The sequence below is a fragment of the Zonotrichia albicollis genome, chromosome Z (genome assembly GCF_047830755.1).
Source record: "Zonotrichia albicollis isolate bZonAlb1 chromosome Z, bZonAlb1.hap1, whole genome shotgun sequence".
Classification (NCBI taxonomy): Eukaryota; Metazoa; Chordata; class Aves; order Passeriformes; family Passerellidae; genus Zonotrichia; species Zonotrichia albicollis.
In genome coordinates, this window is record NC_133860.1 from 49,509,011 (window position 1) to 49,530,258 (window position 21,248).

General features: G+C 36.9%; 1 protein-coding gene across 12 annotated transcripts in view; it reads right to left on the reverse strand.

The window, feature by feature from the left end:
• Window positions 1-519: 519 nt before the first annotated feature.
• The window catches only part of NFIB (nuclear factor I B), a 175,738-nt gene continuing 155,009 nt past the window's right edge, over window positions 520-21,248 (reverse strand). For 9 of the 12 annotated variants that reach the window (XM_074533005.1, XM_074533004.1, XM_074533009.1 and 6 more), the window contains 2 exons: window positions 17,784-17,872; window positions 520-7,100 (listed from right to left, as the gene is read on the reverse strand). In XM_074533005.1, the coding sequence (XP_074389106.1) occupies window positions 6,971-7,100; window positions 17,784-17,872 (219 nt within the window). In that variant the 3' untranslated portion in view covers window positions 520-6,970. The remainder of the gene's footprint in view (window positions 7,101-17,783; window positions 17,873-21,248) is intronic. The other 3 variants (XM_074533007.1, XM_074533008.1, XM_074533011.1) reach the window with 1 other exon arrangement.

Genomic DNA, 21,248 nt, shown 5'->3' on the forward strand with positions numbered 1-21,248 from the left:
CCCTCTTCAGAAGCCTCCTTTCCTTGCTAGTTGTTTGTGGGACAGTGTCTTGACCTTCGTTCTCAGAAGAAGGAAGATAGGATAGGATAGGGGCCTAGGAATGTAGTTTGTCTTTCTGTCAAACACGATAGGAAACTACTAGCACGAATCTATATAGTTATACCATAATAAGCTACAGAGCAACAAATATTTCTGAACAGTAATTAAAAGAAAAAAATAGATTTGGCATCAAGATCACCTGTATAATTACTAGGGTTGGTTGAATATGATGAAAACCAAATGTAAAATTTAAATTGAGCTGATTACCTGATTGCATCTCCTTTTGCTCTTGTTTTCCTCCATTTTCAGTGTAAGTAAGTTAAGCCCAAATGTGTGCAAACAAATATGTAAATCTAAACTAGGTATACACAGAATTCCATAAGTTTTGCCATGCTATCAGGCTACAAGGTTTTAGGTTTGTTCCTAAGATATTCCCAATTATGATTTTTAGAGACAGAAAAGAAAACATAAGGCCAGGTCTGTAGCATAGCTCATTTTTATTGTTTAAACAGTTTTTGCATAGGAAATATATCCGCTTCCAGTAATTGACTGCAGTATGAGCAGCTGCTAGCAGTATAGGCTGGATATAACAGTAACAATCACATTAAGTCAAGCTTGATTTACACCAGTTTAAAACTTGTGGCAGTTGAGTTCATTTGCAACCTAAAAAAAAAAAAAAAGTACCAGAAAGAACACTTTATCCTCCAACCAGGCACAATAAAAACCTTTGTTAACACTCAGGCTAAAATCAGGTCTGATGCCAGAGGGCTCTAATTCCAAAATTAAGTTGCTGTACTGTAATGCATCCTACTGGTGAAGATTCATTACACAAAGACTCTGCACGCACCTTCTTTTTAATTAAAATGTAACCTTCAGGATTTATGGCCTACAATATGGGAAAAAATGCCAAAAGTTTTAAAATGGATCAACCCTGGTATGTAGCTAGCAAGCAATAACTGACTACTTGTCACCTACAGTTGTACTAAATGTATCTAAAGAAACACACAGCCCTACAAAAGTTTTCTCAGAGAAATATCATTGAGATGGGGTGCCTCTTCCCAGATTACTAAAAGTTCTATATGATATAAGCACAAATTAACAGCTTGATGAAGACATAATCTAATGCAGCTCTTCAGAAGCCTATGCCTGGGACTGAGGAACCCCTCACATTCTACAATGTTGTAGAGATTATTTTTGAAGAAAATGTTATCTGAAACATATTTACAACTGAACTCAACAGAGACTGTGAAATTGAACAGGCACTGCTCATTTGTTTGAGTTTTTGGTAAACATTTTGCTGGTTTTTGTTTCTTTCTCATTTTGCATCAACTTCTATCAGTCCATGCAACTTCAATGCCCTCAATGAAAAATGCATAATAAGCCATACTTCTTAAAAAACTTCCTTCTGCATATAGAGATACATTTGCCACATCAGTCCCTGTAGCACAGTTTTCAAAATCATTCTGTCAAAAATACAGTAATACAAAGACTAGCTTTAGTGTCACTAGCTCACACTGCTCTCCATTTATTTAGGCCACCTTTTGTTTTACTGTTACGGTATCATGCAATGAAAGTATCAAAGGCTTATTCTATTCATGATGCTAGTGGCACTGAAGCCCTTTTCACAAATTCAACATACATCTGAATTGCAACACACAGATATTTCTAAAGAGTACTAACTAGTGAACCCTTTTATCATAAAAAAAAAAAAAACCAAACAACTACTTACAACCATTGAAGAAAAAATTGCGACAAAAAAAATGTAAAAATTGACCGTCTCCAACTTGTCCCCTTTACTATTGACAACGTGACCAACAGAGCTGTGGCATGGAAACAGTACAAAGAGTTGTCATGGCAATAAGTTTGGCTGATGCAAAGGTCATTGTGCAGGGTTAAAGGGCAAAATCAGTGGTCCATGTTATCCTCCAACTGCAGTGCTCCACCACACCCACACAATTTTGAGGAATTAATAAAACTGGGGAACTAGCAGAAAGTGCAAATAAGGAGGCGGTTTTCAGCTCCTTCAGTATGGAGAAGAATATTCAGCTTTGAGCCTTTCCTGTTTAACTTGATTAGCTGGCATGAGATTTTACTCTCTTTTTTTTTCCCCTAAAGTTTTCTATAGAAACCCAATAAAAAAATCCAGGAGCATACAGCTGGTTAACATTAACAAAAGACCTTGACAGGATCATGTAAACCATAGAGGATGTCATGCTTGGGGCCTTACTGCCAGCAACATTAGAGAGTTTTTCATTAAAAGTGAAAACAGTACACTGAATATGGGAAAACTTTCTGCAGCCTTCATAATCTCACACAGTACATATAATTTAGGTTTAGGTACAGAACACACTCCGGTGTCACAGATGTCTTTGTGCAATCTCTTTCATTAAGTCCTTATGAAGCTACAAGTTGCAAATCCAAAATTCTGCTCCCTGAGGACACAGCTGTGTGAGACTTAAGTACTGTTTTAGCTCTCTGCCTATCCTGAATAGCTCTGTGAACCTAATCTTAAATACCATCATGTAACAATCACAAAAACTTTTGCTAAAGGCCATATATACTAATAAAAAAAGACAGTGGTGCTTCCAACATTTTGAAATGCTCTGAAAACCAACTTTTCCAATACTAAATACAACAAAATAACCTTCATAAAATATAATTTTCTCCATTTACATTTTTAAAGGATTAGTAACCTATGCTTTTCAAGCATAGGAATATGCGAAATAATTCCTAACATGGACAGATTTTTTTTAATACATAAATTAAGAAACTGGAGAGTTTTAACCCAAGTCCAGTTTCTAAACAAAGAATATTCTTGTTTAAAAATGGAAACGCATTTCCATTATAATTGTTAAAAAGTTAGCTTTACAAACAAGGGTATTTTAATTAAAAAAAAAATTCTTAACAAAACTATACAGTGTACAAATTACTGTCTACAAGGTAGGCGGTTTAGTCAGAAGACCATCCTTTCTTCTTGCTACTTGCAGCTTCACAAACTCATTCACATATTTTCAATGGAGCTGCCCACCTGAACATCACCCCACAACTATATTGCTATAATTAATATTTTTGCCATGTCTTTATGTACAGTCTCCTTCACTGCCTTTTTTTTTCCTTAGTCAAGCCTCAAGCGTTCATGTCACTCCAGGGGAAACACACTTCAGTGGCACAGCCATGAGGCCAGGGCTGCAAAGCAACTTAATAAAGGCAGAACAGTGCACATAGAACGGGGTGGCTCAATTTAGTCAGAATACACTTCCTGGTGAAGGAGGAGGCCAGAGACTGGATTTGAGTTCTCAATCTTATCTTAATCTTTTGATTGCTGAGCTTAAAAAAAAACCAACCAACAAAGCCAAACTAAAACCAAGCATACAGTAAATGAAAAGCTCATTATCTTCCAAGCAGGCTTTTCTATTAGAGAGGCAGGTGACAAAAACCCACAGTTGCTGAATAACCCAGTTTAAAGAAGGAGTTTGCTTCTCTGAAAAATTGCATCTTTAAGCTCAATTTTTTTCATACAGGAGGCCAGATTAAAAAAAAAAAAAATCTGTTAAGGACATCTTTCTTCCTACAAAAAGCAATTACCATTCTGGATATTTCATGTTGAAGCCTGAACTTGTTCCAGTTTTGTCCCAGTGTGTTATTAAAGGCTTCCAGGGAACACCTTTTTAATGGAACTAATCAAGGATATGCCATCAGCACAGCTCTGCTCCCAGACTGCTCTGTATCATGACATGTGTAAAGGACAACACATACTTTGTTTTACCAGACCAAAGCCGGAGGCACGTTGCGATTGGGTCTAGCAGACTTTGCCATGTGCTTAGCAAATAAATTTACTTACTGAAGGGTTCTGAAAGAGAACCAAAGAACCTCAAATTTCTTTTTGTGTCTGTGTCTTATGTTTCTTTCTTGTTTTTCTTTTTTCCAGTTTAGCTAAATCTCAAAGTTTATTTTCCTACAATTCCCATCTCTGTAGCCATTCAAGCTCTGCCTGCACACTCTGTCCTCCTGGAGACATGGGGATGTGGCACCACTACTGCTCTTAACCACAGCTGGAGCCAGAAGGGACTGATGGTGGTACACCCCCACCAGGGCCCATTGGGGTGGCTGCTGCTGGAGTTGTGCCTCTGGCACTGCTCCAGGGTAGGAAAACCTCCCAAATGCAGAGATGACTGCAAAGGGATGGATTTTCCCATCCACGTGACTATACGCTCCTCTGCTTCCACCCTAGTAGAAGACTGTGCTTTAAAGAAAGCTTCACCCGGTGTAGAGCCATACATTGCAGAGATCCCCTGTGTGTGAGAGATCACCAGCAACAGGCCCATTACTGGTCTGCAAAATGAGATCTTACTGGAAATACACTTTTATTTCCACCATGGTCTAATTCCTTGCGTAAAGGAACTCCTTCTCCACTACACCCCAGAGGTCTCCATCCGATCTCTATGAGAAGACTGCAAACTTCTTACATAGCCCACTCAGGCTGAAAATTGTAATTCAAATGCTGAATTTGAATTGGCGGGGCAAGAGGGAGTGGAATATAAAAAAAATTATGTACAGGAAAAAAGTTAAGCAGAGTAAGGGGGGCAAATTCTCTGCTTGAGCATCTCCAGAGTCCACTGGAGTCAGTGGAATTATGCCAGCAAAGATTTTGGCCCTGTACTTGCATTTCCTAGACAAAGCAAACATCGTTGTCATTCTGAGCTAAAAACATTTTCTAGTTTGAACACTTCAGGATGCATTATCTTTGCCAGAATGGAAAAGACTTCATCTCACTGTGGGTCTTGACCTCTTTCTCTGTCTGTCTATCTCTCTCTTGAAAAAAACCTTGAAGTAAAACAATTTCCTCAAGTCAAGTCTGCCTCCAACAGAATTCATTATTTATTTTTTAAATCCAGAAATGATTTCAGCTTGCACCCCAGGTGGGAAGTTAAAAAGAGGGAACCTATTTGAAAGTTTGTCACAGTAGGCAGAACAGTTGCTTTGCAGCCCTTGCCTGGCTAAGGGTGCACTGCTTCACAGCTACACTGTAAAGTGTTAAAAATCCTCCCCCCCCACCCCAGAATATATATATATGTATGTATAAAAAAAAATCCCCTGTCCACCTCTCAGTACAGAAAAGGACCTCATCACACTGCAAAAATAGCAGTACCCACTTTGGTCAATTAAAACAAACAAAAAAAGCATACATTATTTTTTTTTTTTTAAATCTGTGTACTTACCTATAATAACCAATACAGCTAAAAGCACTACCTACATAGGCAAAACTTGGTATTGCATAATTCGTATAAATTTGTATCCCCTCCCCCCAATATTAATTGGAAGATGAAAAACATGAAAGGTTAATAGAAAAAACACCAAAATACTGAAAATATTGCTGGTCGATTACAATTCTTAAGCGGCAACTATACACAGCCATGATATGCTCTATAAATGTGAGATAAAGGTATAACTGTCTAAAAAATCCATGATGTCACACATTTTTCGCATCTGGAGTACAAAATATTTTGTCATAAAAATGGTAAAGATTTAAAATTATAATAAATGCAGCAAAACAAGTGTAGTGATGTCAATTTTTTTGTAGGTTTTTTTCTTTTTTTTCTTTTTTTCCATTTTTTAGATTTCAAGGCAAGGCACGTAATGTGGACATTATATCTTCGTGCAAATTAGGATTACTGGAAAGAGTATTTTAAATTTTTAAAGAGACATAGAGGCAAAATGTCTGCCCATGCACATTATATTTCTGTCAATATGTGAAAATTGTTGAACAAGGCTAACTTCTGAAAGCACCATGCAAGTTTACAGCACCCTGTAATTAGACTTACATTAAGAGTGCATTATTTAAATACAACATATCCCCATCCTGGTATTACCAGTTTGTAAACGGTAAGCTTTGCCCTTGTGACATGGATTTGCCTACGTCTTTGTCTCTATGATGTAGATTTTACAGAAACATGTAAACCCTATGGGTTCTTGATGCAACAAGTAACTTTAAATAAATAAATCCTACCCCTCTGTGGAGGCAGCAGCTAAACCAACATAAGTGCTGTGTTTCCATTGATTTCTTATTCTCAAGGATGTGATTTGTCTTGACTTAATGCCTTTTAATGCCCTCAAAAACCGAGGGGAAAAATAAGTTCGTTCAAAGTAATATTCTATTTTTAATCCCCTCAATTTAGAGTCCAAGGGCTGAAGGACTTATAGTGATGACCTCTTAGATATGATTTTTAAATTGCACTTGCCTCTGTAAGTGTTTCTTTACTGGGGAAAACGTCACTTTTTTTTCTTTTTTTACTGTTGCATGAGAAGATAACACTTTTACCTGCGTAGAGGCATTTCTTCCATAGAGTCTGTGTGTTCATACTGATTGAAAATTTTAACTGCATAACACACTAGAAAAAGGCTGAATTAAGGGCCAAAGTTTAATAAATCCATACTGATAACTAAAGGCTACAGAGCTTATTTTTAAAACATTTAGAAATCAGATGTTGAGAAAATGTCTGGCTCACGGCCCTTGTCCTCCTGCAGCTCTGCTGTCGCTGCCTAGCCTTTGTTTTGTGAGATAACCAGGAATAGTGATCTCATGCGTAAACAACAAGAATACTAAACCAACAGAACTAGCTTATCATGCAAATATTAAGGCATCTAGAAAGTCAGTTAAAATATATTGTCAGAGACAGAACATCTATTTCCCAGCGGACTTCATATAACAAAGGCTACTTAGGAGGAGCTGCATTCTACTCATCAGTGAAATATCATCGACCCTTTGTGAATCATTTCAGTTTCAACCATAAGAGAATTAGTGATTGTAAGAGCTGCAATTGCTGGTCTATTTTTGTTCTTCTTTCTTCAGTTTCTTTTCTCATACTTTCTTCTTTTCTTTTTCCTTTTTGCCTTTTTTTTTTTTTTTAATTTTGCTTTTAATTTTTTTCCCTCAGTTGCTTGTTTCTGCTTGAAGGAAAGGCTCTCCAATTATGTTCAAACCATAATTTGGGACATTTGTTGGCAGGATCGGTGTCCTATTTGATACTTGGAAAGGAACCAAGCTAGCCCAGGTACCAGGACTGTTGAAAAGGGGAAAGAGACAAGGAGGGAAAGAGAGAGAGAAAAAACATATATTAAACATGTATACAATGAATTTGAATCAAGGTCCAGTTAATATTCATTAATAATAGCACTACTTAAGATAAAGCTGGAAAGAAAATTTGTGAATGTAACTTGAGATTCTACTTCCTAGTTTTCTTTGTGAAAGTATGAGTTGTTTGAAAGAAAAATAATTGTTTTGAACTCAGTAGCAATTCGTATGATTCCTGAGTTACACTAAGTGGTCTGTTCGTTTATGAAACCCCCCAAAAATGTCATATACAAATATTTAGAGAAGACACAACTAAACCATACAAATGACATTACATAGTGCAAAGGATATCATTTAAGAGCTAGTGAAATATACCACAGGGTATAGGTGTTCTTTTTTCAAGAATACAGCATAAAGATTCAGTAGTTCAGCATCCTATGAGATTTCCTGCACTCTTACAACACATCAGTTTATCTTGTCACCATCCCAAGATGGGCCTCTGAGATTTAAGGATGCCCATAAGAACAGAGGATTTTTATGTTCAAAAAAACTGCTTTAAAAAAAAAATCCCTAAGAATGTCAGTTTCAGAAACACCAGTTAACACAGGATCCAATCATCTAAACACTTGCAGTTAAGGGTAGCCATGAGTTGAGGGTAACAGCAAGTACCATATTTTTTAAAACAAGCCTTAAGAAAAAAAGTATTTTCAGTGACCATTCAATGACTAGGAAGTTAAGTCATTATTTTAAAAGAACTCTGTCACTAAGGAGCTCAAGTCCCAATGGCATTGACAGGTTCACCAGGCACCAATCAGCAGTACTTGCAAGACGGATGGATACTCAAAGATGGTCTCATCTGCTGTGTTCAGTGTCCAGTAGCCTGAGCAGCCCTTTCCTTAGATGGGGTTCTGCCAACCCAGAAGTCCAAACCAAACTATCCTAAGCTATACGATTCTATGACTTCAGAGAAAGTTTTGTCACATTTTTTCAGAAGAAAAACAGCCTCATCAAGTCGGCATCATTGCCAAAGAGCTAATACCAGCACTGGACATACAGCATGCAAACCCACCCTTCCTCTGTATTTCATTGTATTGAGCTTTTCCACTGTTTATCTCAAACAAAAGTGCTTATTTCAAATTATATTCTGGGATTAGGCTGACAAGCTTCCTGATAACACATCTAAAGCACTTCAACGTGTGTATTGCGGAGGCAAAAAGTTTTCTTCCTTCTATATCTTTTGGCCCATTTCTTCACTGCTCTCTCCCTGGACAAGCAGATGAGCATGGCATCAGGTATAAAGAGGAAAATTGACCTTTTTTATCTATTTCCAATGTTCATGACATAATTATATTTCATTGGGCAGCCTTTTGTGATCATCTCAGTTGCTGAAAAGTGGTCAACTTATTTGGTGAATTCCAGGGAACATGTTTCTCAGGTCTTTCTCATTAAAAAAAATACAAAGGGCTTCTGTAATTTACTTCTGTTTGAAAATACTTACCTCTCTAAACTTACTCATTTACTATTTTAACTCCTAGCAATTAATTTCAGGTGCAATGTTTTACACACACAAAAAAAGTGGAAATAGATCCTGACCTGCTTGTCTCAATAACGACCATGTTCCCAAAGGGGAAGGATTAATTTTATTTCATGAAGGAAATACAATAAATATTAATATCTTCATGCTTTTAATGCCTGAAGTACAAATGCTTTTCAATAAGGCTGGTGGTTTTTTTCTTCAGTTGGGTATATTCTCAAAGAACACCTAAAAATATGCAGTCCTAATTTTTAATTTTTCAGAAAATCTCTTTTTAAAATTGCTGCTTTCAAAAATTTAAGATCAGCTAATATGTTTAATTTTTTTTGTTGTTGTTTTAATTCTACTGACTATTACAAAAAAATCTGCTATTGGAGGAAAATGAAAATTGAAATTTGGAAATCACAGTTAGACCTCAAATCTTGAAGCGCTCACAAAAAACTTAAAGCTTGTTATGCATGAAAGATTTTTCCAAGATGATATAACGAAAATAATATGTTCCAAAAAGAAAATAAAAATTTAATACCAGAAGTTCGTTTAAGTGGCTTAATTGTTTCAACTTATTCTTCATCTTCCTTCACAATTTGTTTTAAAATGCATTTTTTGTTCCTTCCTCTTTGGATTTCAGTGATGTTAAGAAGTATATTCTGAAATAATGGACACAAAGCAAATCGCCTCCAAGCATGTGGATTTATAAAAATAAGAACTACTAATAAAAAATAAAGACCCAGCCAGATTTGTTTGCTTGGGATCTGTCTGAATATATGTTTTACAATGCACAGTTCTTTGCTGTCCTGTTACATGGGATTTACAGTGTTTAGTGACTTCAAAAAAATAGAGCACTAACTCAAAGAATATAAATTTTGCTTGAGGTCAACACTCTATTTAAAAAATTTCTATGGCAAAGGCTAAACACACAGGCTCCAGGTTATCTTTCTGAAGATTTATAGTTCATTTCAATTATTGGATAAATACAGTTTTGACTTTTTGCTTTATTTTAAAGTTGCCAGCCCTCTAGAGACTACAGTGGGTGAAGGAAACAAGTCTGTGCTGACTAAAAGCAAATTATTATTTGCAGTGAAATTTTTATCAGATACTTCAAATACCAGACAGAGACCTTGATTTTTATGGAAACTGCTCAATAAAAATAAGTTGTAGCGAGTTCCTAATATGACCGTTGTTGCCATATGACCTAACAGTTTAATATAGGTGTTTATTTAAACCTTTCAAGCCTCCCACCTCGTATTGTGACCATGACAAAAATGCAGACTGCAAGAAATTTGTCAGTACTACTTATGAATCCTTAGGGAGTAATACATCACCCATGTTAACACTGTGCATATCCCACAGGAGTTTCAAAGCCCCTTGTCTCAAAGCCAAGCCTTCTGCCAGAGTTGCTGTGCAGGCAGCAGAGCACCTGGGGGACCAAGACAGCCACACACTGCCTGCCTGCAGGGCTGGAACAGCCACCTCTTCCCCACCTCTGGAGGTGCTTGAAGTCCTGGTCCAAGCACACATACTGGGCTGAGTCTGGCTGCACTGGCCCATTCCCTCTGTTTGCTGGCATTTCCTAAGACATTCTTCTCGAGGCTTGATGAGTTCTGATTGTAGTTTAGAAAATAACATTATCATACTGCAGGTGGATATAACTATCTTGGGCCACCCCAGTCCAGGTACCACCATGAGGGGCTTACTGCAGACAAAGGAAGAAAATTGAATGAAAGCTATTGAGGAAAACAGCCCTAATGACAGCACAGAGCTCCAAGAACCGCTGTGACACAACTGTGAATAACCAAACACACAACACAGGCTCTGCTAAGCTACATGCATATGGCTGTCTATTCAATATTCCCATGTCCCCCTTTTCATTTATGGTAAATTTAGTTGGACTTTCATCTGTCCCATGAGCCACATTCTGCTTTGTAGCTCCCCAGCACTTCCCCAGTATGAAGAAAAGCAAGGCTAACTGCCCAGAAGAGCAAGGTCCCCTGTTAGCCTTCTCCAGCCTACTCAGGAAGGACCTCACTGAGTATTGCAGAGCTCACCTTCTGCCATGGAAACCACCCACTGGTTTCCTAGCAGGAGTGACAGATACTTCAGGCTGCAAAGCAACCTCTGTCTGAGTGCCCACATGAGCAGGAGATGGAGGAACACCTTTCCCTTCACCATACCATCCAGCAGCTGCTGTGAGTTAAAATTCAGCACTTGGTTTCACAAAACCAAGAGGCAACGCTCTGCCTTTGTCCACTAAGTGCCTCAGCCAGGGAAGCCAAAATTCCTTCCATTGCCCAGAACAGAGACAAGGTGGTTGCACTTGTAGAAGTTAACAGGATGCCCACATGGCTGCTTCCTCAGATAAGAAATCTTTGTATGAGTGGAATAAAGCAGGTCTACCCCACACTCCAGCTTACTACTCCTGAGGAAATCTGTTATCCATTTGCTGACAGAAGTTATAATATAAATGCCTTTCCACTGAAACATGAACTGAGACCTAAAAAACTGCTCAAGGCTAAGTTTTGAAGAAAATTACATGAGAAGCACCATAAGAGTCTGTTATGAGATTCGGATTCATCTTTGTTGCAGGACCACCTTCCTGAAGCATCACACTTTTAAGTGATTTCACTACTGCTAGCAGTTTTCTCTTCACCATAGCTAGACTATCAAATACATTATACAGTCAATAGTTCCCTCTCTATCTACAGGAAGTATAATGTATTTATCTGTTCAAATGCAATAAAACAGCAAAGGAAAATTCTGCAAGCATACTACAGGGTTAACATTCTCCATTACACTTTCCATTACAGTTTCCAGATGTTAATTCAATCAAGATTTCTGCCATGATTTCCTCTTAAAGATAATAATTGCTGTTTCAAGAACCTCTGATTAAAATATTACTGGAATGGACCACAAGTAGTGCTTATATTATATGTATATACAGTCCACTTTGGAGGTTATATAGGCCACTTTGGAGGTTATTATAAAGACCATAATAATGTTAAACAATTAACTAAATGCAATAAAAAAAAAATCTAATCTGACCTGAATAAATGTAGAGGTCTTTCATATTCTTATTTTCCACCAATTCCTACCTTCTTTCTTTTACAGTTTCAGAAATCTGTAAGAGTATTTTACCATTCAGAAAGTACATCTAATGCAGTATTTCCTTCTTGCATCTTTACTATCATATACATGAACTTTCTAGCTTACAGAAGGTAGAGGAGAGCCTGCAAAGTCAAGCTTTGGACAGAAAAGGTAGAAATACCTTCCAATCAATGTTGAGTGAAGTGACAGTAGTAAACCACCAAGCAAGGAACTTCTCTCTAGTAAGTGCTTGCTCACACAAATACAGGGAGTTTTTAAATTTAAAATTACTTGGATCATAAGAATTTTGGAAATGCAATTTTGCTAATCTTAGCGTCCTGGTTAAATTTCCACTTCTGCATTTCTGCCAAAAGAATAACCACCCTTCCAATATCCATTTAATGGAGTACTTCTGTTACCATTCTGAACTGGCATCCATACGTAAACAGCTTCCAAATTTCATCTCCAAGCTGAGTACTTGTTTCAAGAGATGTATGAAGTGTCTCAGGTTAGTTTAGGATGACTTTTGCAATTTAGTAGGCACATATCACTCATCTAGCAGAAAGAGGAGTTAAAGATTTATGCCCACCGGAGGGAAAAGGAAAATCTATAAGAATACTATTTATTCTATTCCCTGCAAACGTCTTTTTGTGGCAGTGAAACACAAAAAGGTACACAAAGATCAGGAAGAGGCTACAGAACCCATTACTTACAAAGGATACCCACAACAGAGGGAGTGCCCAGAGAAATCGTGCGTTTTCACACTGTGCTTTGGACCATTCATGTACGAGAATCTGGTGCAGGAACAAGACTAACAGCAGATTTCAAACATGCGCTTGCACAGAGGAGGCTCTGACCAAGCCAAGACAAACCATGGAGAGCTTGTGCTTGGTTACCAGAGTCCACTGGGGTGCCCATGAAAAACTAACTCTCAACTTTACACACCTGCACTATATTTTTCTTTTCCTAAATATCACTATTTTCATTTCAAACCATTAGAATTTTTACCTTAGCATTAAAAAAAAAATTAACTACAAGTTTATCAAATTAGCACGACTAAATAATAATGCAGATGATCCTAACTGTATCAAAAAACAAACAAAATAAACCCCAAACAAATCAGTTCTGCTGATTCAAAAGAAACAATTGGAGGTAACATGATAAGGAAGTAGAAAGCTAGAGTAACCAAGGGGTTAAATATAAAGTTTATACTTGGGAATTCTCAGTAATATGCTCCTCCTTCCCTAGCAGCTGCCAAAAATCATCTGACAGGAAATATAAGATTAAGTTTGTCCCACCTAAGTGAACAAAGAGATCTCAGAACAGGCAACCAGTACACTGCAGAGCAAGAACTTTTCTAATTCTGCTGGAATCTGCAGTGCTGCTCAGAAATTATTACTGAAGTTGTTTTCTTTATTTTAGCATCTTCCTTCTAGATCAACTCATTCATTTTGGTCACACTGCAGTTCTTGTTGCTTCTCCCATAAAGTTTAACTTAAAGCTCCAAACATAGTCATGTGGAAAATGGACATTATTGATTCCTATGGTCCATTGTTCCCCCATTCTAAGTCCCTGAAGTTCAAGTTCAATCTGGAATTACATCATGTCTGGTTTCTCCTGGTTACCAGACGGCTTGAGACGTGACAACAGCTACAGAAAAAACAAACAGCCTTCTTCACGCTTCGGCTCCCCTATCGATTCAAACATAAACTTTTTTTCTTTCTCTCAAGTATGCCTCAAGTATGGAGCATGGTTAATTTAGAGATTAAGTTCCAAATTAGATTATCTAATGGCATCTTAATGGATTGCTGACCCATTTCCTGTGGGATGGCAGCATGCAAGTCTGGCTTGAATACAACTAATTTCTTAGGAAGTGTTCTTAGGAAGTGTTTCTTAGGAAGATGCTTGCCTGGATGGGGAGAAAACAATGTTTTGTACATTATTACTCATTACAGAGTTGTGCAAAACTATTAGAATTAGTAATTTAAATTTATAAAGGTAAGAAATAATTTGATTTTCTCTCTGTGAATATTTTTGCACTCAAAAAACTTCAGCCTTTTTGGTCTTGAATTGTAACAAAATGCTACTTTTATTCCAAACCACTTTGCTGGGCAGAGGAATGAGGGAGGGACACAGGTCACAGTGTATGAACTACTGCTCTAACAGGTGTCTGTGTTTGCCCAAATGGTTTCCACAGACATGCTGCTGGCTGCGGAATTTTAGCTATATGCTTTCTCAATATCAATCGTGTACAAGATATTGTAAAGCAAAAGCAATATGCACCCATTCTCAATTTCCCTTCGACTTCTATCTCTGATAAATCAGATTACCCCATTCGATTGCCTTATCAGCACCATTAGCATAAATACACAGTGGTGCAGGGAGAGTGGAGAGTGTGAGGGGGAGGAATGATGCTTGGAATGCTGAAACCCCACAGCTACAGCTGAGAAAGAAATTCAGCACTCTGAGAACAGTGCTCCCCTCAGCATCTCCAGGAATGAGCCAGCTGTTGTACTATGCTGATGTGTGAAGATAACAGAATGAAAGCATGAAATTCTAGCCTAGTCCATTTGTCTGGATAGGGTAAACGTAATGTTAAACAGTTAATGCAGAATGATTGTTAAAATAATTACTATAAATAAAAATACATTTGTTGATAGCTGAATTGAAGCGTACACTTTGGCTATGCAAAGTTGCTAACAGTCTGTGGAAGACATGCAAAAATTCCACATGGTCTAGGAGTGACCCGTCATGCCAGCTTTTATGAGTATTTATACTGGAAATACCATCAGTGGTGTAATGAGTGGCTTAGATTTAGGATCAAACTCATGCTATCACCCTCACACACACACCCACTTTTTGTCACTCACTTTTTTCTTAAATGTACTTTTTGCATACACTCTTGCCCTCACGTAGTGACTGAGACTGTATTTTTCTAAATGAGCCTTACAGATTTTCACAGCTTTTCCTCGCCTTCTGTCTCTAGGAAAACAGAACTGACATTATCAAAAAAATAAGGATTTGGGGTTTTTTAATGGTTTTGAATATCTTCTTCCTATGTACACCAAAAAAATTACCTAAATGATCATAAACGTATTGGAGAGTTTATTTCTACACATGTGTTTAAATGGTGTTCAAATTTCAGCAGACACAAAAAAATACATTTATGAATAAATATAAAAAGTCATATAACAACAGAATATGTACCCTAAATGTTCTAAGTAAGCAATGAAAAAATCAAACTAATCCAAACAAAAGCTGTAGATGGTTTGGTATGAGGAGCAAAAGTAAAAATTACTACTTCTAAATACTTCACCAAATAACTGGGATAGGGTTTTTTTCCATTTTATTTTGGGCTTTTTAGGATGCTCACTGAATGTTTAATATAAGTATTTCTTTTAAAGATACTAGAATGTTTAGCTCAGCTATGCAGAATATTAATCTATTTTTTGTTATCACTTTTCACTGCAAGACTTCTGGTTTTGTAGAAAATGCTGTATCAGTGATCTAATTTTTGTGGATTTTTGGTCCTTTTTTGTTAAGCATTATTCATATTCTCTTTTCTACAAAGTTCAGTCTTTGCATACAGACCACTACGATTTTATACCTGAATTTTTAGATGCCAACAGGCACATAATTTTCTAAGGAAATAAAACAAAAAAAAAAAAAAGAAATTTGAAATCTATGCATTGTACCTACCATGAGGTGGAATAGGCAATTATTAGTAAGATAAAGACACACAGAAATAACAGAAAGTTTTTTGTCATTCACCTTTTCCAAACTTCCAAGGTATGGTTCACCAACAATGCTTGCCAACAAAGGTTTCAACCTGAGCATATCTGCTACCTGGTGTCTGTAGAGACAGAGCAGCTAACACTGAGGGACTGCCAACATTTTCACCTGCCTGAGGTCAATAACCCTTCTGAAAATCAGTATACTTAACCACAAAAGCCTGATGTAAAAGGTGAGATTGAGTACAATCAAACTGAGCTCTGCAGATCTAAAGACATCACATAATCAAACATTCATCAAACCATTTGGAGTTGCAACAACTTGTTTGGATTGGGATATATTTCTTTGCCCACACATAACAATTATTTTTGAAATATATTCTTGTTTTTATACCTGCTCAGGTTAAGAAGCTCCTTAACCTGTGCAGGTACAGTTTCTCTTCTTAGGTCCTTATCTCTGTGGGATTTGAAGAATGTCATCTTTAAAAACCCAACAACTAAAAGCCATCTGCTTAGGCAGAACTTTTTGCTTCCTTGTCCTTCTAGGCTGCACATAATCCAAGAGCAAGTGGCATAGCCTAGGCCTCGAAGAAAATGCCCACGGCAGGTTTTGTGCCCAAGCTCTTCTGGCAGTGCCTGTGTTTGTTGGCAGGACCAGAGTGGCAGGCAGCGTTCTGGGAGTGATCTGCAAAGCAGCGGGCTCTGTAACAGCAAATGGATCATGGAGAAGGCTTTCATTCACTGCCAAAGTTTTCTTGATCAGCACATAGAAATGCTTTCCCCCACTTTTCCTTTCTTTTCACAGTTTATGCCCAGGGTGTTGTATGATGGTACTGAAAAACAGAATTCAGCAAACACTGGGACAGTGCTTCTATCAGTGTAACTGGCATTGCTTTAAGGGTGGATCGAGAGACGACTGATTAAAACCTTGTGAGGATGCTCCTAGCTAGGTTGTTGTGATGTAATTTTCTAATGCCTGTCAATGCCCTGAAAAATGTCACTTTGTAGTGGGAGAATAAATCACCCCCTCCGTGCTATAAAAGCTTAGTTTGGATTCACTCCTGGCAGTATATTGAAAACTCTGGCAATTACTGTGTGATGGGGATTTGTAATGTGAATCACAGCCCTTGAGGAGATGAGGTGAATCCATTAGCTAATTTTTCATTGTACTCTCTAATATAAAGGAAGGAAATGACAAGGTCTTATTTTACTGCCACAATTCTTTCAAATTTAAAACATTGTTTCATGTAAATTGAAAAAAAAAAAATACAGAAAAAAATAAATTTCAGATTTTTAAACATCACCAGTATTTAAATTCAGTAATTTCCTTTCCAAGTTGGTACTCAAAGCTCCCAAAACTTCTAGCAATCCATAGCACCATCAGCGCAATGCATCAGAAGGCATTTTGTATATAGTACATATAAATTACACTCACACACATACTAACACTAATTATTCAGAAGTACATATATTTTCATGTACACATAAATTTCTAAAAAATATTTTAAATTATTTAATGAGTGAGTGGCTTCTATCAGACTTCATCTGATAGGCTCCCAACCTACAAGCCTTACATGGACAACCGCAGATAATCCTGTATATGAAAAAGATAAAAATTGATGTATCAAAATTATGTTGATTAGTTTATATGCCTATTTAGATAAACACCTTCTGCTGTTATCATAGTCCACTATATATTAAGAGATGTAAAATCTAATAAATTAATAATATATCAAAGGTTAATGAAGTTTATTGTTTGGTTTAATTGTTGGCAGGAGGACAGGGTGGGCTCATAGAAAAAGAAACGTCTTTTGTAAATAGTTCCTAACTTTTCAGTTATCTAGTTGAAAAATAAGATGGTTTATATCTTACCTTCAGGTATATGTTAGTGACCTAAAACTACACCAGCCAATTGGTAAGAAAAGTCTCTATGAATAATATAGTTATTCTTCACCCAAAACCAACCACCACCTCAGCCATTTATGATTACCCTCATCCATACCTCTAAAAGCACGTTTTCTTTCTCTTAGCAATCAGGTCCCAAAAATATGAGAGCAAAGACATTTTTAAAGCCTAGGATCAGTATTTCCTTCAACTCACAAACCCTTTGCATAGGACAGCATGATGTTATTTCAGGTGTCACATTAAGGGATCATCTAAAGCCAGCTTGCATGAAAGATAACCTAAATGTGTTTAGGAGAAATGTTACACACACATTTTGATCATAATGCTGTCACATATACTCTGGAGGCCCACTAAAACAGATATTGCCGCTCTATGCAACTTTTTAGAGGCAGTGTAGGGGTGGAAATAATTAAAATGTTACCTTTGCCAAGTAATTCCCAATGTATCCTCACTGGCACTGGGGTATAAATGCCTGCCGTTTTGATTCATGGTCCAGTCACAAATTCTCAGCTGTCAATTGAAACCTAGCAGTCAGATATGGATCGAGCATACTACAGTTTTTAGTACTTAAATGAATACATGCAAACTAGTACTGTACATGGCAAAAGTCTTACTTTCCCAATAAGTAACTTTAAAAAACAAAACAAAGAAAAATAACTTATTTTGAGAGATAAATGCCTATAGACTTGTTTAATATAATGCCACTTTAATATGATCCTCTATTAATAAAGCATAAAAGAGTAACTAGTGTGTAGCACATAACAATTAGCCATTATTACATTACAAACTGAGCTGGAATAAAAGGAAATGTTAATAATCAATAGTGCGATACTTTAAGAAAGGAAATAATTATGCTGTCTTATTAAGCAGTGCTCTATATAATGTGTATTTAGTATGGTAAAATATAATCAATATCTTCTAGCATGCTTTTTGGTAAATATAGAAGACATGCAATTTATAGAAAAATTTGCCACCAATTCTATGTTGTTATCTAGCCACTTAAGAAGAGTAAAGATATTTTGTAACTGAAGTTTATTAATCAAGTGTTACTGAAAGTGGTATTACTTAGCAAGAGGTGATAAAATAATCTAATCGTGTTCAGACTCAGAAAAGTAGAATTTAAAATACTTTACTGCATTTTAATATAAAGACAAATGTACTAAATATTAGCTGAAACAAATTCTTCCCAGATCCTCATATCATCAGTTCTGCCTTCGCAGATTGTTCGAGCAACCCTCAGCAGCTCTGTTTATTTAACAGCTGCCCAATAGTGTTAGCAGATTTATTGAAAATATATGCTGCTTATTTTTAAGCTTAAGAAAGTGAACTTATCTGGTTTCTGAAGAAAATATATGTTTTATTCTCTGTATAGTCATGTTTATATAAATTGCTGTACTATTATATATGATTAGACACTCTGAAGATAATGTTGCCGAGTTTAATTTCATTCAATGCATTTTAGTTTTCTCTGTCCATGTTCACATTCTTGAGATAGCACAGGCTACAGCAAACAAACTACAATAAACTGTTTTCACAGGAGCACAATTTATTGCAGTCTTTTCCTGAAAAATACAAATGCTGAGGACAAGACAATATTGCAAACCTGACCCTGTCTGGCTGTTAGACTAATAAACTTCCTGCTGTTAAGGTCTGAGAAATGGAAATGTTAGTCTTTGATGTTTTCATAGGGATTGTTTCTTGTTTGTTATCTAAAGGACTCCAAGGGACCTTCTAAAGGCCATTAAAAGCATGACTAAACCACATGAAATTAACCAGAAAAGGAAACATGCAGTTTAAAAGTTTGCTAGAGGTAACTGTGAATAATATATTAAACATGTTTAAAGAAATGGGTAAGTAAACATTTGATTTAGTCACTATACAAAACAGGATTCTGAACTTGATTTTAATAATGAAAACATAATAAAATGTGTCAGCCTAGTTATTCAATGTACAGTAGACATATTTCTGCTATTCTCCTTAAGGATGTCATCATCTTCACTACAAATGCATATTTTAGAGCTTCTTAACTTAGCTATAAAAACTCACTTGCAGCTGAAACAAAAGACTAAAAGGTTTAACCCTCCCACCCACCCCCCTTTTTTACTTCTTCACAAAATATAAAATCTATTCATAAACAACCTGTGGCTAATTAGAACCATTAAAAATATACTAAAATCACAACTTAACACTACCAAATTATTATATTCACTTAGTTATAACTCAAAAAATCTGGCAAGCACTTAGCTTGTTATATAGAACTTAATTGCATTTGCCATTTGGGGAAAAGAGCAAGAGACTGATATATTGCATTTTAGTAAATTAGCTTCTGCACTATATCACTGTATTCTTCCCACAGTCTGTGTGAAAACCTTCCACACATACAGTTTATGTGTTAAATTTATCATTAAGAAAGCACCACAAAGTTTTTGAAACATATTTCATAAATATTAGTAATGGCATGCTGCTTATTATTTACAGTCACATGTACCTCAATTCACATACAGCCAAACACTGCAAAGAAAATAATGCAACATGTGCATTTCATACCTAATCTGTAGGCATGTACATGCACATTTATAAGAAGGTTCATGCCCCATGAGACTCCCAGTTAGTACTGTAGTGCTGTTCACTGCACCATGCTTGCAGTACTGACAACACCGTGGAGAGGTGCAGGTTTGCATGACAGCTGGCTCTGTGGACAAGCCCAGGGCTGTATTAGCTGTACTGAAATACACCTTCCAATGTAAAAAACTGCTGCTCCACATTCCTCATTTGGCTCGCATAGATGCCCCATTGCCTTTAAAAATTAACCTGCCTGGAATTTTTATTTTTTTAAACTCTCCCTCACGTAAAACTTCCTCTCCCAAGTCACTGCTATTGAAAGATGTCTGCAGGTCTAAGGTTTAGAAATACCACTTCCAAAGTCTGCATCTGCATCCTTTGCATATGTTGAGTGGTTTCTAGGTAACAATACTGTAGAATTTAATAGAACTCTGTAAGTCTGGACTCCTTTTGATGGAAGAAGTCTGATCACAGCAGCAGTGGGAGGCTGCCCTGGGAGGATGTCCACATAGCCCAGAAGGGAAAGCTTGGGTGCATAGACATGACATGAATACCAAGCTTTGGAAGGACATAAGGCACTTCACTACAGTATTTCAAATGCTATGTATAATCTGGAGTAATACTGAAAGCTTTCTGTCTACTTATTCTCCTCAGAGTAACTTAGGTACCTCTAAAATCATGCCACAGTGTTAGCTGGAGTGGAGAAGGCACAGTCATTCTTACCCGCTATAAGCCACCCTAAAAGTATTTCTCTGCAAGATATGTGAAGAGGAGAGGCAGGAAACTACTTGAGAAAACTTACATTTCCCAGTAGAGAGTCATAAGAAATGATCCCAGGGACATATTTAATAGCTGCTGAAAACATTACTAATTTTCTCAAATGTATGTTATGAATGAAAAATAAATGACCTGACTTAACATATGACATGGTGAAAAGTCTTCCCTAGAAGGCTGCTGAAGAGACTTGACCTTTAGTCCACAGTTCTGTGGATTTTTAGCAAAGCAAGCCACAAAAACCTCACTACCATAACATCTTCCACACTCAAAACATTATCAGTGATTTTCTTATTGATCTCTTATTTAACTACAAGAGAAAGAGGATGAGTCTATATTATGAAGTGGAAATGGATGCCCAGCCTTGCAGAAAATGAGGAGTCCTCACAGGTAGCTCAGGCATTTTCCTAGTCCTGGATCCTAGGCTCTGCCCTTATGCCTGTGATACAGCCCCACTGCTGCACTCATGAAGCAGCCGAGAGCACAAAGCACTGCATGCATCTCTCCTGGGAGGCAGTGCAACTCCCTCATTTACAGGAAGGGAACACAA